The sequence below is a fragment of the Mobula hypostoma genome, chromosome 15, assembly GCF_963921235.1.
Source record: "Mobula hypostoma chromosome 15, sMobHyp1.1, whole genome shotgun sequence".
NCBI classification, from domain to species: domain Eukaryota; kingdom Metazoa; phylum Chordata; class Chondrichthyes; order Myliobatiformes; family Myliobatidae; genus Mobula; species Mobula hypostoma.
In genome coordinates this window covers 40,856,394-40,873,252 of record NC_086111.1, presented here as the reverse complement: position 1 = coordinate 40,873,252, position 16,859 = coordinate 40,856,394, and the positions used below count along the sequence as shown (strand labels likewise).

The 16,859-nt window shown below is 43.4% G+C and overlaps 1 protein-coding gene across 1 annotated transcript in view; it reads right to left on the bottom strand.

Moving 5' to 3' along the window:
• tmf1 (TATA element modulatory factor 1) overlaps window positions 1-12,881 on the bottom strand; it is a 42,106-nt gene extending 29,225 nt beyond the window's left edge. The window contains exon 1 of the mRNA XM_063067940.1: window positions 12,496-12,881. Coding sequence (XP_062924010.1) covers window positions 12,496-12,637 — 142 coding nt within the window. The 5' untranslated portion in view covers window positions 12,638-12,881. The remainder of the gene's footprint in view (window positions 1-12,495) is intronic.
• Window positions 12,882-16,859: the final 3,978 nt, after the last annotated feature.

The following is a 16,859-nucleotide window of genomic DNA, read 5'->3' as shown; positions in this document are numbered from 1 at the left end:
TGAAGAAGTTTTTCCTAATCTCGGTCCTAAAAGGCTTCCCCTTTATCCTCAAACTGTGACCCCTCGTTCTGGACTTCCCCAACATCGGGTACAAACTTCCTGCATCTAGCCTGTCCAATCCCTTTAGGATTTTATACGTTTCAATCAGATCCCCCCTCAATCTTCTAAATTCCAATGAGTATAAGCCTAGTTCATCCAGTCTTTCATCATATGAAAGTCCTGATATCCCAGGAATCAATCTGGTGAACCTTCTTTGTACTCCCTCTATGGCAAGGATGTCTTTCCTCAGATTAGGGGACCAAAACTGCACACAATACTCCAGGTGTGGTCTCACCAAGGCCTTGTACAACTGCAGTAGTACCTCCCTGCTCCTGTACTCGAATCCTCTGGCTATAAATGCCAGCGTACCATTCTCCTTTTTCACCGCCTGCTGTACCTGCATGCCCACTTTCAATGACTGATGTATAATGACACCCAGGTCTCATTGCACCTCCCCTTTTCCTAATCGGCCACCATTCAGATAATAATCTGTTTTCCTGTTTTTGCCACCAAAGTGGATAACTTCACATTTATCCACATTAAATTGCATCTGCCATGAATTTGCCCACTCACCTAACCTATCCAAGTCACCCTGCATCCTCTCAGCATCCTCCTCACAGCAAACACTGCCGCCCAGCTTCGTGTCATCCGCAAACTTGGAGATGCTGCATTTAATTCCCTCATCCAAGTCATTAATATATATTGGGGTCCCAGCACTGAGCCTTGCAGTACCCCACTAGTCACTGCCTGCCATTCTGAAAAGGTCTCATTTATTCCCACTCTTTGCTTCCTGTCTGCCAACCAATTCTCTATCCACATCAATACCTTACCCCCAATACCGTGTGCTTTAAGTTTGCACACTAATCTCCTGTGTGGGACCTTGTCAAAAGCCTTTTGAAAATCCAAATATACCCCGTCCACTGGTTCTCCCCATCCACTCTACTAGTTACATCCTCAAAAAATTCTATGAGATTCGTCAGACATGATTTTCCTTTCACAAATCCATGCTGACTTTGTCCGATGATTTCACCGCTTTCCAAATGTGCTGTTATCACATCTTTGATAACTGACTCTAGCAGTTTCCCCACCACTGATGTTAGGCTAACCAGTCTATAATTCCCTGGTTTCTCTCTCTCTCCTTTTTTAAAAAGTGGGGTTACATTAGCCACCCTCCAATCCTCAGGAACTAGTCCAGAATCTAAAGAGTTTTGAAAAATTATCACTAATGCATCCACTATTTCTTGGGCTACTTCCTTAAGTACTCTGGGATGCAGACCACCTGGCCCTGGGGATTTAGCTGCCTTTAATCCCTTCAATTTACCTAACACCACTTCCCTACTAACATGTATTTCCCTCAGTTCCTCCATCTCACTGGACCCTCTGTCCCTTACTATTTCCGGAAGATTATTTATGTCCTCCTTAGTGAAGACAGAACCAAAGTAGTTATTCAATTGGTCTGCCATGTCCTTGCTCCCCATAATCAATTCACCTGTTTTTGTCTGTAGGGGACCTACATTTGTCTTAACCAATCTTTTTCTTTTCACATATCTATAAAAGAGACTAGGAGAGAGGTTAGTCCACAACAGGGGGATGGGAACAAGTGCAGAGAGACAGAGGGGTGTAAAATGAGGGTAGAAGTAAAAAGTAGTAAGGTGAAAAGTAAAAGTGGCAGGCCGGCAAATCCAGGACAAAAATCAGAAAGGGCCACTTTTCAACATAATTGTATAAGGGCCAAGAGTGTTGTAAAAGCAAGCCTGAAGGCTTTGTGTGTCAATGCAAGGAGCATTCGTAATAAGTTGGATGAATTAAAAGTGCAGATTGTTATTAATGAATATGATATAGTTGGGATCACAGAGACATGTCTCCAGGGTGACCAAGGAAGGGAGCTCAACATTCAGGGATATTCAATACTCAGGATGGATAGACATGAAAGAAAAGGAGGTGGGGTAGCACTGCTGGTAGAGAGGAGATTAACGCAATAGAAAGGAAGTACATTAGCTGGGAGGATGTGGAATCAATATGGGTAGAGCTGCATAACACTAAGGGGCAGAAAACGCTGGTGGGAGTTGTGTACAGGCCACCTAACAGTAGTAGTGAGGTTGGGGATAGCATTAAACAGGAAATTAGAAATGTGTGCAATAAAGGAACAGCAGTTATAATGAGTGACTTCAATCTACATATAGTTTGAGTGAACCAAATTGGTAAGGGTGCTGAAGAAGAGGATTTCTTGGAATGTATGCGGCATGGTTTTTTGAACCAACATGTCGAGGAACCAACTAGAGAGCAGGCCATTCTAGATTGGGTATTGAGCAATGAGGAAGGGTTAATTAGCAATCTTATCGTGAAAGGCCCCTTGGGTAAGAGTGACCATAATATGATGGAATAGAGTGACGCAGTTAATTCAGAAGCAAAGGTTCTGAACTTAAAGAAGGGTAACTTTGAAGGTATGAGACGTGAATGAGCTAAGACAGACAGGCAAATGATACTTAAAGGATTGACGGTGGATATGCAATGGCAAGCATTTAAAGATCGCATGGATGAACTACAACAATTGATCATCCCAGTTTGGCAAAAGAATAAATCAGGGAAGGTAGTGCACCCATGGCTGATCAGGGAAATTAGGGATAGTATCAATTCCAAAGAAGAAACACACAAATTAGCCAGAAAAAGTGGCTCACCTGAGGACTGGGAGAAATTCAGAGTCCAGCAGAGGAGGACAAAGGGCTTAATTAGGAAAGGGAAAAGAGATTATGAGAGAAAACTGGCAGGGAACATAAAAACTGACTGTAAAAGCTTTTATAGATATGTGAAAAGAAAAAGATTGGTTAAGAAAAATGTAGGTCCCTTACAGACAAAAACAGGTGAATTGATTATGGGAAACAAGGACATGGCAGACCAATTGAATAACTACTTTGGTTCTGTCTTCACTAAGGAGGACATAAATAATCTTCCGGAAATAGTAGGGGACAGAGGGTCCAGTGAGATGGAGGAACTGAGGGAAATACATGTTAGTAGGGAAGTGGTGTTAGGTAAATTGAAGGGATTAAAGGCAGATAAATCCCCAGGGCCAGATGGTCTGCATCCCAGAGTGCTTAAGGAAGTAGCCCAAGAAATAATGGATGCATTAGTGATAATTTTTCAAAACTCTTTAGATTCTGGACTAGTTCCTGAGGATTGGAGGGTGGCTAATGTAACCCCGCTTCTTAAAAAAGGAGGGAGAGAGAAACCGGGGAATTATAGACCAGTTAGCCTAACATCGGTGGTGGGGAAAATGCTAGAGTCAGTTATCAAAGATGTGATAACAGCACATTTGGAAAGCGGTGAAATCATCGGACAAAGTCAGCATGGATTTGTGAAAGGAAAATCATGTCTAAGGAATCTCATAGAATTTTTTGAGGATGTAACTAGTAGAGTGGATGGGGAGAACCAGTGGACGTGGTATATTTGGATTTTCAAAAGGCTTTTGACAAGGTCCCACACAGGAGATTAGTGTGCAAACTTAAAGCACACGGTATTGGGGGTATGGTATTGATGTGGATAGAGAATTGGTTGGCAGACAGGAAGCAAAGAGTGGGAATAAATGGGACCTTTTCAGAATGGCAGGCAGTGACGAGTGGGGTACCGCAAGGCTCAGTGCTAGGACCCCAGTTGTTTACAATATATATAAATGACTTAGACGAGGGAATTAAATGCAGCATCTCCAAGTTTGAGGATGACATGAAGCTGGGTGGCAGCGTTAGCTGTGAGGATGCTAAGAGGATGCAGGGTGACTTGGATAGGTTAGGTGAGTGGGCAAATTCATGGCAGATGCAATTTAATATGGATAAATGTGAGGTTATCCACTTTGGTGGCAAAAACAGGAAAACAGATTATTATCTGAATGGTGGCTGATTAGGAAAAGGGAAGGTGCAATGAGACCTGGGTGTCATTATACACCAGTCATTGAAAGTGGGCATGCAGGTACAGCAGGCGGTGAAAAAGGTGAATGGTATACTGGCATTCATAGCAAGAGGATTCGAGTACAGGAACAGGGAGGTACTACTGCAGTTGTACAAGGCCTTGGTGAGACCACACCTGGACTATTGTGTGCAGTTTTGCTCCCCTAATCTGAGGAAAGACATTCTTGCCATAGAGGGAGTACAAAGAAGGTTAACCAGATTGATTCCTGGGACGGCAGGACTTTCGTATGATGAAAGACTGGATCGGCTAGGCTTATACTCGTTGGAATTTAGAAGATTGAGGGGGGATCTTATTGAAACTCGAGAAGGACACCCGCATGGTTTGTTGCCTCCCAGGTGCCAGGGTCCCGGATGTCTCTGACCGGGTGCACGACATCCTGGTACAAGAGGGAAAGCAACCAGAAGTCGTGATACATTTTGGGACCAACGACATAGGCAGGAAGAGGGATGAGGTCCTGAAGTGTGAGTTTCAGGAACTAGGCAGAAGGCTGAAGAACAGGACCTCAAGGGTGGCGTTCTCAGGATTGCTGCCAGTGCTACGTGACAGTGATGGTAAGAATTGGAGGAGATGGCAGTCGAATGTGTGGCTGAGGAGTTGGTGCAGAGAGCAGAGTTTTAGATTATTAGATCATTGGGATCTCTTCTGGGGAAGGTGGGACCTGTACAGATTGGATGGGTTGCACCTGAACTCGAGGGGGAGCAATATCCTTGCAGGTAGGTTTGCTAGCATGGTTCGGGAGGGTTTAAACTAATTTGCAGGGGGGATGGGACCCAGAGCGATAGAGCAGTGAAAGAAGTGCATGGAGTAAAGCCAGATCTAACATACAGAGAGGCTCTGAGGAAAGAGAAGCAGAATAAACAGTGTAAAGACAGTAAGGTAGAAGGGCTGAAATGTGTGTACCTCAATGCAAGAAGCATCAGGAACAAAGGTGATGAACTGAGAGCTTGGATACATATACGGAATTATGATGTAGTGGCCATTACAGAGACTTGGCTGACACCAGGGCAGGAATGGATTCTCAATATTCCTGGATTTCAGTGCTTTAAAAGGGATAGAGAGGGCGGAAAAAGGGGAGGAGGGGTGGCATTACTGGTCAGGGATACTATTACAGCTACAGAAAGGGTGGGTAATGTAGCAGGATCCCCTTTTGAGTCAATATGGGTGGAAGTCAGGAACAGGAAGGGAGCAGTCACTCTATTGGGGGTATTCTATAGGCCCCCTGGCAGAGCTAGAGGGGAGCAGATTGGGAGGCAGATTTTGGAAAGGTGCAAAAATAACAGGGTTGTTATCATGGGTGACTTTAACTTCCCTAATATTGATTGGCACCTGATTAGTTCCAAGGGTTTAGATAGGGCAGAGTTTGTTAAGTGTGTCCAGGACGGATTCCTGTCAGAGTATGTGGACAGGCCGACTAGGGGGAATGCCATACTAGATCTAGTACTGGGTAATGAACCAGGTCAGGTCACAGATCTCTCAGTGGGTGAGCATCTGGGGTACAGTGACCACTGCTCCCTGGCCTTTAGCATTATCATGGAAAAGGAGAGAATCAGAGAGGACAGGAAAATTTTTAATTGGGGAAAGGCAAATTATGAGGCTATAAGGCTAGAACTTGCGGGTGTGAATTGGATGATGTTTTTGCAGGGAAATGTACTATGGACATGTGGTCGATGTTTAGAGATCTCTTGCGGGATGTTAGGGATAAATTTGTCCTGGTGAGGAAGATAAAGAATGGTAGGGTGAAGGAACCATGGGTGACAAGTGAGGTGGAAAATCTAGTCAGGTGGAAGAAGGCAGCATACATGAGGTTTAGGAAGCAAGGATCAGATGGGTCTATTGAGGAATATAGGGAAGCAAGAAAGGAGCTTAAGAAGGGGCTGAGAAGAGCAAGAAGGGGGCATGAGAAGGCCTTGGCGAGCAGGGTAAAGGGAAACCCCAAGGCATTCTTCAATTATGTGAAGAAAAAAAGGAAGACAGGAGTGAAGATAGGACCAATTACAGAAAAAGGTAGGAAAATGTTCCTGGAGGCTGTGGAAGTGAGCGAGGTCCTCAATGAATACTTCTCTTCAGTATTCACCAATGAGAGGGAACTTAATGATGGTGAGGACAATATGAGTGAGGTTGATGTTCTGGAGCATGTTGATATTAAGGGAGAGGAGGTGTTGGAGTTGTTAAAATACATTAGGACAGATAAGTTCCCGGGGCTTGACGGAATATTCCCCAGGCTGCTCCACGAGGCGAGAGAAGAGATTGCTGAGCCTCTGGCTAGGATCTTTATATCCTCGTCGTCCATGGGAATGGTACCGGAGGATTGGAGGGAGGCGAATGTTGTCGCCTTGTTCAAAAAGGTAGTAGGGATAGTCCGGGTAATTATAGACCAGTGAGCCTTACATCTGTGGTGGGAAAGCTGTTGGAAAAGATTCTTAGAGATAGGATCTATAGGCATTTAGAGAATCATGGTCTGATCAAGGACAGTCAGCATGACTTTGTGAAGGGCAGATCGTGTCTAACAAGCCTGATAGAGTTCTTTGAGGAGGTAACCAGGCATATAGATGAGGGTAGTGCAGTGGATGTGATCTATATGGATTTTAGTAAGGCATCTGACAAGGTTCCACATGGTAGGCTTATTCAGAAAGTCAGAAGGCATGGGATCCAGGCAAGTTTGGCCAGGTGGATTCAGAATTGGCTTGCCTGCAGAAAGCAGAGGGTCATGGTGGAGGGAATACATTCAGATTGGAGGATTGTGACTAGTGGTGTCCCACAAGGATCTGTTCTGGGACCTCTACTTTTCGTGATTTTTATTAACGACCTGGATGTGGGGGTAGAAGGGTGGGTTGGCAAGTTTGCAGACGACACAAAGGTTGGTGGTGTTTTAGATAGTGTAGAGGATTGTCAAAAATTGCAGAGAGACATTGATAGGATGCAGAAGTGGGCTGAGAAGTGGCAGATGGAGTTCAACCCGGAGAAGTGTGAGGCGGTACACTTTGGAAGGACAAACTCCAAGGCAGAGTACAAAGAAAATGGCAGGATACTTGGTAGTGTGGAGGAGCAGAGGGATCTCGGGGTACATGTCCACAGATCCCTGAAAGTTGCCTCACAGGTGGATAGGGTAGTTAAGAAAGCTTATGGGGTGTTAGCTTTCATAAGTCGAGGGATAGAGTTTAAGAGTTGCGAGGTAATGATGCAGCTCTATAAAACTCTGGTTAGGCCACACTTGGAGTACTGTGTCCAGTTCTGGTCGCCTCACTATAGGAAGGATGTGGAAGCATTGGAAAGAGTACAGAGGAGATTTACCAGGATGCTGCCTGGTTTAGAAAGTATGCATTATGATCAGAGATTAAGGGAGCTAGGGCTTTACTCTTTGGAGAGAAGGAGGATGAGAGGAGACATGATAGAGATATACAAGATAATAAGAGGAATAGATAGAGTGGATAGCCAGCGCCTCTTCCCCAGGGCACCACTGCTCAATACAAGAGGACATGATTTAAGGTAAGGGGTGGGAAGTTCAAGGGGGATATTAGAGGAAGGTTTTTTACTCAGAGAGTGGTTGGTGCGTGGAATGCACTGCCTGAGTCAGTGGTGGAGGCAGATACACTAGTGAAGTTTAAGAGACTACTAGACAGGTATATGGAGGAATTTAAGGTGGGGGGTTATATGGGAGGCAGGGTTTGAGGGTCGGCACAACATTGTGGGCCGAAGGGCCTGTACTGTACTGTGCTGTACTGTTCTATGTTCTATGAAACGCATAAAATCCTAAAGGGATTGGACAGGCTAGATGCAGGAAGATTGTTCCCGATGTTGGGGAAGTCCAGAACGAGGGGTCACAGTTTGAGGATAAAGGGGAAGCCTTTTAAGACCGAGATTAGGAAAAACTTCTTTACACAGAGAGTAGTGAATCTGTGGAATTCTCTGCCACAGGAAACAGCTGAGGCCAGTTTAATGGCTATATTTAAGAGGGAGTTAGATATGGCCCTTGTGGCTAAAGGGATCAGGGGGTATGGAGGGAAGGCTGGTACAAGGTTCTGAGTTGGACGATCAGTCATGATCATACTGAATGGCGGTGCAGGATTGAAGGGCCGAATGGCCTACTCCTGCACCTATTTTCTATGTTTCTCTGGAATACAGGAAACTGAGGGATGACCTTAAAGAACTGTAAAATCATGAAGGGCATAGAGAAGCTGAATAGTTAGGGGAGTCCAAAACTACAGGGCATAGGTTTAAAATGAGAGGAGAAAGATTTAGAAGGGAGCTAAGAAGATATTTCTTCCACACAGAAGAAGTGGTTGATGTGGGGATGATTACAACATTTAAAAGGCATGTGAACAGATACAGAAAGATATTTCAAGAAACTTGTGTCCACCCAGGACTTCAAAAGATTTAAATTTCATGTGAAGGGGAGGGAGTACAAGCTAGCAGGTAATAGGGAAGATGAGATAAAGTAACCGGCTCGGTGATGCGAGAGGCTGAAGGAGGAGGAATCCAACAGGAAAGGACAGTGAACCATAGAAAATAAGGGGGGAAAAAGAGGGGAACCAGAAGGAGGTTATGGGCAGTGAGGAGAAGGGATGAATGGGGAATGGGAAAAAGAGAAGAGGGAGGTGGGAGTAATTACAGGAAGTAAGAGAAATCAATATTCACACCATCAAATTGGAGGCTACCAGCCTCGGCCTGAAATGTCAACTGTTTATTCCCCTCCTTAACCTGAGAGGATTCATTCCTGAGAGATGTTGAGCATGTAGTTGACGGTGCATGGGGATGGAGATGGAGAGGCAATGGATACACAGTGAATGGTGGAAATCCAAGAATTGTAAAAACAGATGAAGTCGCTGAAGGCAGCAGAAGTCTGTTACAGAAATCACACTTTATACATATCATGCTGTTCCTTAGCACAGAACAGAAAATCCTGGAGGTCTTGCTAGAAATATACAGAAGACTGCAGACCTCAGTTAAGAGTTCGACATACAATACTAGCCACTAAAAACAAGAGGGTGGGATGCCACTGGATAGTATACACAAAAAAGATTTACAAGGCTTTCAGAACTGGATCTAAGCTGGTAGTATCAAATCATAAAAAGCCTCAAAAGAGCCTACTGAACTCAGCAGAAAGGTTTAATACAGAGCAGATTAACGGGGAGAAGGAGATGAGAACTGTTTAGACAGTTGTCTTGGACAGGTGGGGACTCGCTATCTGAAGGAGTAGCTATCCGCCTTTCAAAAAATGTGAATCACCTATGTCCATGAAATCAGTAGCCTATGCAAATTACAAATAAATCTGAATACTATACAGCCCTGATGGACTTAGTGTTCTCTGTGCTGAAAAAGTTGTGTGGACAGGCAGGAGTTTACTTTCAGGATGTAAAGTTTATTCTCACTAGGGACCTCATAGTATTGGCAGAGCATAAGGAGACACAAAAACAGCATTCATCAAGTTTGCAGGCATTTATTTACACCAACTGGATGACATTTGTATGTGGTGAATAATGCCAGTACTATCTTGAGCAACACACACAAAATGTTGGAGGAAATCAGCACGACAAGCAACATCTATGAAGGAAAATGAACGGTCAGTGTTTTAGGCCCAGACCCTTCATCAGGACTGGAAAAGAAGGGGGCAGAAGCCAGGAAGGTTTTTGCCCGAAATGTCCCCAAATAGTTCAATGCAAGAGAAAAACGCAAGCTAGAAATACATCCCTGCTTATGACATGAGATTCAATGGGAAAAGGGGGCACACGTTACAGAGAGCCACGGTCTGAGGAACACAACCCATGGGGGAGCTTGTACGTGGGCCACGTGTGCACAGCCCATCTCACTGGCCCTCTGCAGCCTGAGCAAAGTAGAGGTTTCAGATAACATAGCATATAAACCTGCCCCAATAATGCTTCACAGCCAACAGAACTAGGTCACAGGTTTCCCAGCCATGAAAGTAGTTAGTCAACAATAACATTTAAAATACATTAAATCCGCAGATAATTAAAAGCTATCAAAATGGAAGCAAATAAAACCGTTAATAAAAATCATTTTTTATTATAATTTTTTAAATTGGTAATCTGAGAAACAAATGAGCTTGCCTGCTTCTCTTTAGCCTCCTGAATTTTCGATCTACAATTCTACTGAAATTAACAGCATCTTTGGTTCTGCAGCAGATCTCACTTGTAGTTGGATCAACCAAGCATTTCCCCAAGAATAAGACTTGCAGTAAACCTCAGAGTTCTGCATTTCAAATCATCTCTGAAATCTAGGACATATTTTGGTTTCAGCACTGACAGCTCCTCTCAGAACTGCCGATAAAAGTTGGCATGACCTGGCCCAAAATGTGTTTGATTCTATATAACCTGGAAACAGTCAGCATCAGGTAGCAACTGTTAAAAGAGGCACAGTTAATATTTCAGAGCTATTTCCATACAAGAAAATCTTTCAGGTCCAAGACCGTTCATTAGAACGGCATTAGAAAACAAGTTAGTTGCAGTAGTGGAGAAGGTAGCAAAGAATGAAATATTCCTGTCTTGCTGGGACAGTCACAACTCTTTAATATTAGCAACATATTATACAGTCAAAGAAACATAATCTGCAACTCTGAACAGTATCATTTGTTGTCACCCTAGAAATGTTCCCTTTGTTCTACACATTGCAAGATCTGAAACTTGAAACATTTCTCCTTGCATGGATAATGAGTGACCTGCTGAGTATTGCCAGCATTATCTGTTCATTTTTTCCTGACTTTCACTTTTTTTCATTTTAAGCATTTGCCATCTAGTGGCAGAAATACTCAAACTGTTAAGATGTTGATCTCAAGTCATAGAATAGTAATGTCAAAAAAGAACTGCCCGACATTCAGTGAACTGAGTGCATTATGTTTGTGAAAAGATGTATCAGCTGAACGAAAATGATTGTAGACTGAGCACTGCCTGAACGACCAGCACTTACTCAAGATGGTAGAAGCTATGATGATTCAAAGAAAGCAAAGTTCTTTCCATTTGAATGCTCTCTCCATTTGAAAGGTGGAATTGCATAGCAACCCCAGAGACACGCTGAAGTTAATACTGGGCATGGACTTGGAGTCACTTGATAAATTGTATAACAGCTAAAAGGTACCAAAACTTGTAAGTCCAGGGTATGTCAGATACCAGACTTGGTACTAAGGAACACTGCCCAAGCAACCCAGATTCAATCCTGATCTCCAGGTTTGTGTGGAGTTTGCACGTGCTCTCTACGACCACGTGAGTTTCACTTGGAAGCTCTGGTTTGCTCCAACATACCAAGCTGTTTGGAAGGTTATTACCCTAGTGTAAGAGGAGTGGGAGAAACATCCATTGAGTTAACGGGCATGAGACAGGAACCGAAGTGAGGGATCAGGACTAACAGAATCTGTCTGATACCTGGCAGTGACTCAACAAACTAAATTGTCCCAGTCATAAGGAAATAAAACCTACGAAATATTATTTTTAAAAGGCAAGAGACATCAGAGCTGCTTCCATTTTTAAATGGAAATATATGGAATAGGTTAGATATAGAAGTTATTCATGTTATTAGAACATATTCATTTTCTTAGTTTTTTTTCTGACTTACGTTATTAATAGCCAAGTAGAACTATTGAAGACCGATATTACCTGCAAGTCTCTACCACTACAACTATAAAGCAGCCAGATTTGCGGAGCTGCAAGTTGACTGGCTACACCATTCTGCTCTGGTAAAGTACATAACAGCCCCTTAGAATCTGTCTTTGCAGAAATAGCACGATCGGGAAGAGCCACTTATTCTCCAGTAATCAGCACTGCTGCATTATGTCAGCTTACCATTTTTCTTTATGGAAATAAATGGTCGAGTAAAGTCATTGTTGGTAAAATTGCAATACTGCAGCTAACCATTTGGAAATATTGTGATTCCCTTCATAATTCGCCAAAATCAACAAAATGTAGCAACAGCTATCAATCCAAATGTAGAAACTAGTGAAATACAGATAAAAACAAAAGATCACATTCTTACATGTGAATATAGCCATTGCACAGAAAACTAACTTTTCAATCTGGTAAACTGTTCACCTCGCACTTAAGTATAAGGGCTCCTGTATTATCTACTAAATTTATCATACTAAAGACTCTGGATTTCCAGATCGGCAGATTACTACACCTAACATTACACTCCAAACATTCATAACCGAATAAACAAATGTACTATTACTTCATGAAATTTAGCTAATCTCCTTTATTCTAGACTTTAACCTTTAATCCCTCTGCCACAGGGAAGAGTTACCCCTCGATCTGATAACTTCACAACTTTAATTTAAATATCTCTCCAAGACCTGCTCTGTTCAAGGAGATACCACCCCTAACTTCCACAGGAGAAAAAGTCCCTCAGTTCCTAGAAATGGGCACAAGTATTTAAGTTGCGGCCAAAGGGCATCGCCTCAGCGTTTCTCAATCTTGGTGAGACAGATAAAGCACAGCTGTATCGTGGAGGGCGGCCGCTCTCCCTGTAGAGGCAGCAGTCCAGTCACTGTACCTTCCTCATACTCCGCCGAGATACCAGTCCACGAGCCCCCCTCGTCTTCCTGGATGTCCAGGACCCTATCGATGGACTTCTGAGCCTGAGACAGCGCCTGTTTGGCGAAACTCGACAGATGCGAGGCGTTGAACCAACTCATGGTGTGGACCGCCCCTCGGCGCCCAGGCCCAGGCCCTCCGCAGCGGAAAGCTGGCCAGGCCTAGAGCTAACAGCTGACGGCCTGTATCCCTCTCACCGCCACGGCCGACCCTGCACCCTGTCAAGGTGGCAGAGAGCCCGCCGCCCCGACACTGACTTGGGCTGTGAAAGGCAAAACTCCGATTATGTCTTCGGTCTCACTCGCAACTCTCCACGTAGCAGCAATGACGCGACTCCCAAGCACCCCTGCGCCACGGCTGTGCCCCGCACTCCCGTCAGGCACCGCGCCACTGCCCCGCTCTCCCGACAAGCACCGCAACCCGGCCCGGCTCTCCCGTCAGGCACCGCAACTCTGCCCCGCACTCCCGTCAGGCACCGCAACTCTGCCCCGCTCTCCTGACGCCCCAATCATCAGCTCGGTGAAAAATTCCTTTTGGTCTGCCGGCAACTTCTGCCAGCACATCGAAATGTCCGTAGATTGCTGTAGACTGCCACATCCCAGGCTGCAGGGGGACGTCCAATTACAAACAAGATAAAATCTACAGATGCTGAAAATCAAAGAACACATACAAAGTGCTGGAGGAACTCAGTAGGCCTGGCTGCATTTGTGGAAAAGAGTCTCGACCCGAAACGTCGACTGTACTTTTTTCCGTAGATGCTGCCTGGCCTGCTGAGTTACTCCAGCATTTTGTGTGTGTGTGTTGCAGGAGTAGGTGCTGAGGGACGTACTGGAGCTTGGTGCAGCCATCGTAAGGGCTCGTCGGTGAAGGGCCCGAAAGTGTAGATCCTGGACCGGGAACAGCCCCTCAGTTATTGTAGTCCTTTACCAACACGGGGTCCACATGGATAGCAGCAGTCCTAAATGTCCGTGATTCAATGCTGCCGACTAGCACACTCTCGTCTGCAGGAGTACGTTCTGAGGGATGCACTCAAACTTGGTGCGGCCACCGCGAAGGCCCGGTGGGGAAGGACCACAGTTTAACGTTCATCACCCGTAGGAGGGGGAGAGGTTGGGTGGGGAGGAGACCTACCCTCATCAGCGGTGTGGACAGATAATCAACATGGTGCCCAAGGAGTGGGTGGAATTGTTAATTTGGGAAAGTATTAGAGCCATTGCCTGCCTTTATTGTTGAAAATTTTGATTGTTAATAAGTCTTAACTCTTGACCAAAGGTTGAGAGTAAACGCATGATTTACTGTTAACATCTTTCATTTGTAAATGAACAGAGAGTCAAGGCAAAATTTTTATTGTTAATAACTATTGAATAAGGACTTACAGTCAACGAATGGTTTTCTTTTCTTGTATGTAATTATTTTTTATTTTGTAATATTTCTGAATAAAGTATTTTTGGGAAAAAAAAGCAGCAGTCCTGATGGTTTTAAGGAATGCAATAGAACACCACGTAATGTATGGAATATGAATGTAAGAATGAAATACATTGCACTGTTTAATCTTGTGAATATTGTTTTATTATGAATAAAGTTTATTTTGATAGATTAAAAAATGTTCTCCCAACTGTTTCCAACATATTAACATCCTTCCTTAACTCCACGGAGTTAACCACAGAAGCGGTTCAACAATGCCCTCCCAGTAAAACTAAAACATAACTTTCCTATTCAAATGCCCCAGCAATAGCAGAAACATAATTATCATATTTCATAATGACTTGCCTTGACTCCACCACATCTCAGAATACTGCTCTTTTTCTCGATAAAATTGAATATTTCCCACATTATACTCCAATTGCCAGATCTATGCTTACTCACTTAACATATCTAACAGACAAAATAGATACCTTTACCGCCTTTTTCTAGCTGTTGTTGTGACATCAGTAAACAACTCTGGTGCCTTCATCCAAGTCATTAAAAGAAATTAAGACCACAGTACACCTTCTATTGCAGCACAATACTCCTCTTGTCATCCAGAAGAAAGCCCATTTCTGCCTGCCTCACGTTTTGTGTTAGGCCTTGATAAAGTCCCAAACCATCGATGAGGCCCTAAGAAAGAGATTCATTCCACATTGGAAGAATACAACAATAACTCAGCAAACTGATCCTTGAGCAGGATGGATGGTAATATAAGGAGAGATTGGGTCGATTAAATTTATATTAACCAGAGCTTGGAAAAATGAGAAGGGAACTGTAGACTTGTGGTAAGATTAAATGTAATTAGTGATTTCCCTGTTACAAAAGCTATAAAATGGCTGAATATATGGACAAGATGGCTGACTCAAGTTTTGTTTTAGGCCCTTATTGTACAGGTAGGCCTGGCCAAAGCAATTTATGGAAATCATATGGTACTTTCCAGTAGATTACGTATTAGATCTTGCCTTATAAGGAGTTGCCATTCACTTGTAGGGGAGATAGGAGAGACTCTAAACTTTAGAGTCTCCCTTATCTCCCCAACCTTTTGTGCACCGCGGACCGGTTTAATATTGACAATATTCTTGCGGACCAGCCGACCGGGGGTGGTGGGGAGGGGTGTTCAAGTTCAACAGTGCATGACAGGGAATGAGGAAAGGTGCAGCTAACTCATATGGTTTCATATCGCCAAATCATATCATTTCCACGCGGCCCGGTAGCACATGCTTTGCAGTGGTTGGGGGCCACTACTCTAAAGTATAATAGTAAGGTAATTTCAAGGGATTGCTGGAGTTTCTCCATGGGCTGGATCGTTACTGGTGCTTGGCATCCGAGATGTCTCCTTGAAGTGTTCAGCTCACCAGTGGCTAAAGACTGAATGATTAAGAATATATATAATTGTAATGAAAAATATTTTTAAATTCATTACTGATTCAGCAAGGGGGATTTAAGTATGTATTTGCAAACAAAGGAGTTGTTGTAAATGCTTTATTAGAGTTACACTTGGCATGTAATACAGAAAGAGGAACAAATGGTTAGTGAAAAAAAGGACAAACAAACACTTATCATCCACTAAATGAGATGATTTGCAAATTCCTGGAAGGAACCACAAATCAAAAAGGTTTCATGCCTCTCCTTCTTCCCTTCCCCTCCCAATCTTCTCCAATTCGTAGCACCAGTACCTAGCTAAGAAAAGAATACTCCCTGCAAAATGTAAGTCCCTTTTTATACCCGTCAAGGACATTTCAAATCCCTTCAAAACTTTTTTCCTGCTTATCTTTCTCCCTATTTCCCACCGTTTAGCACTTGCATCTGCACAAAGCTCTCACTTTCCCTGGACAAACACATGTATGGTTTTATCTACTCTCAAGGATTAGACTCACACTCCTTTAATTTTATCAAAACAATCCCATTCCAGACAAACACCATTTTGTCCAACAGACATCCATTTTATTTTAGCTTATATCAAGGAGGAATCACATTTAACTCCTTCCTTACACCAAACAGCACTGCTTATTGCTGATATATATTCCAGTGAATTGCATTGAACCTGGAGCATGATCTATTTGTGGATCAAATAAAGAAACCCGAGTTTTATTCTTTTAGTTGAATTAGACTAGGTTCATAGCTGTAGTTAGAAGTTGAATGAAGAGTTAAGCAAAATTACGTGCGTTACAATTTCCTTTGTTTTTCAGTTAAGCGTTAAATAAAGTTAATCAAACAATTTGTGAAGCTGTATCTTTCACTGCCAACTCAGTCGCTCGAGAGGAACCAAAGGAAACCCGGGCTCCGTCTTGAGACAACATTGAAATGTGCAAAACTTTGCCAGGCAAGGAGATTGATTCTGTTGGCTGTGATTCGACAACCATTGGTTGACATCTACTGATAAAGAATGATGTCTAAGGCTGAGGTGAGGAAGAATTTCTTCCCTCAGAGGTATAGAACCTGTTGAAATGTCAATCTCAAAAGGCTAAGGGGGGGGCAAAAATGGATATACTTAAGTAGAAGACGGATAGATTTCTGGAAACAAGGCATTCCAGTGTGCAGGAGGAAACATGAATATGATATTGAAACAGAAGATCATATTGATTGGAAAATCATACTCAAGGGGCAAAAGAGCCAACTCATGGCCCTGTTTGGGAAGAATTCTGGGACACGATGCAGAGGTTCATCACAAACAACTGCACGGGGTAAGACTCCGGGGACATGGTTACAACATAAGGGGCTGATTATTTAAAACTGAGGTGTGTTGAGCTTCTTCTCCTAAAGGACAATGAACTCTGGCATTTGTTGTCCCAAAGAGTGGTGGAGGCTAGATTATTAAAAATATTTCAGGTGGAGATGGATAAATAGGTGAAAGAT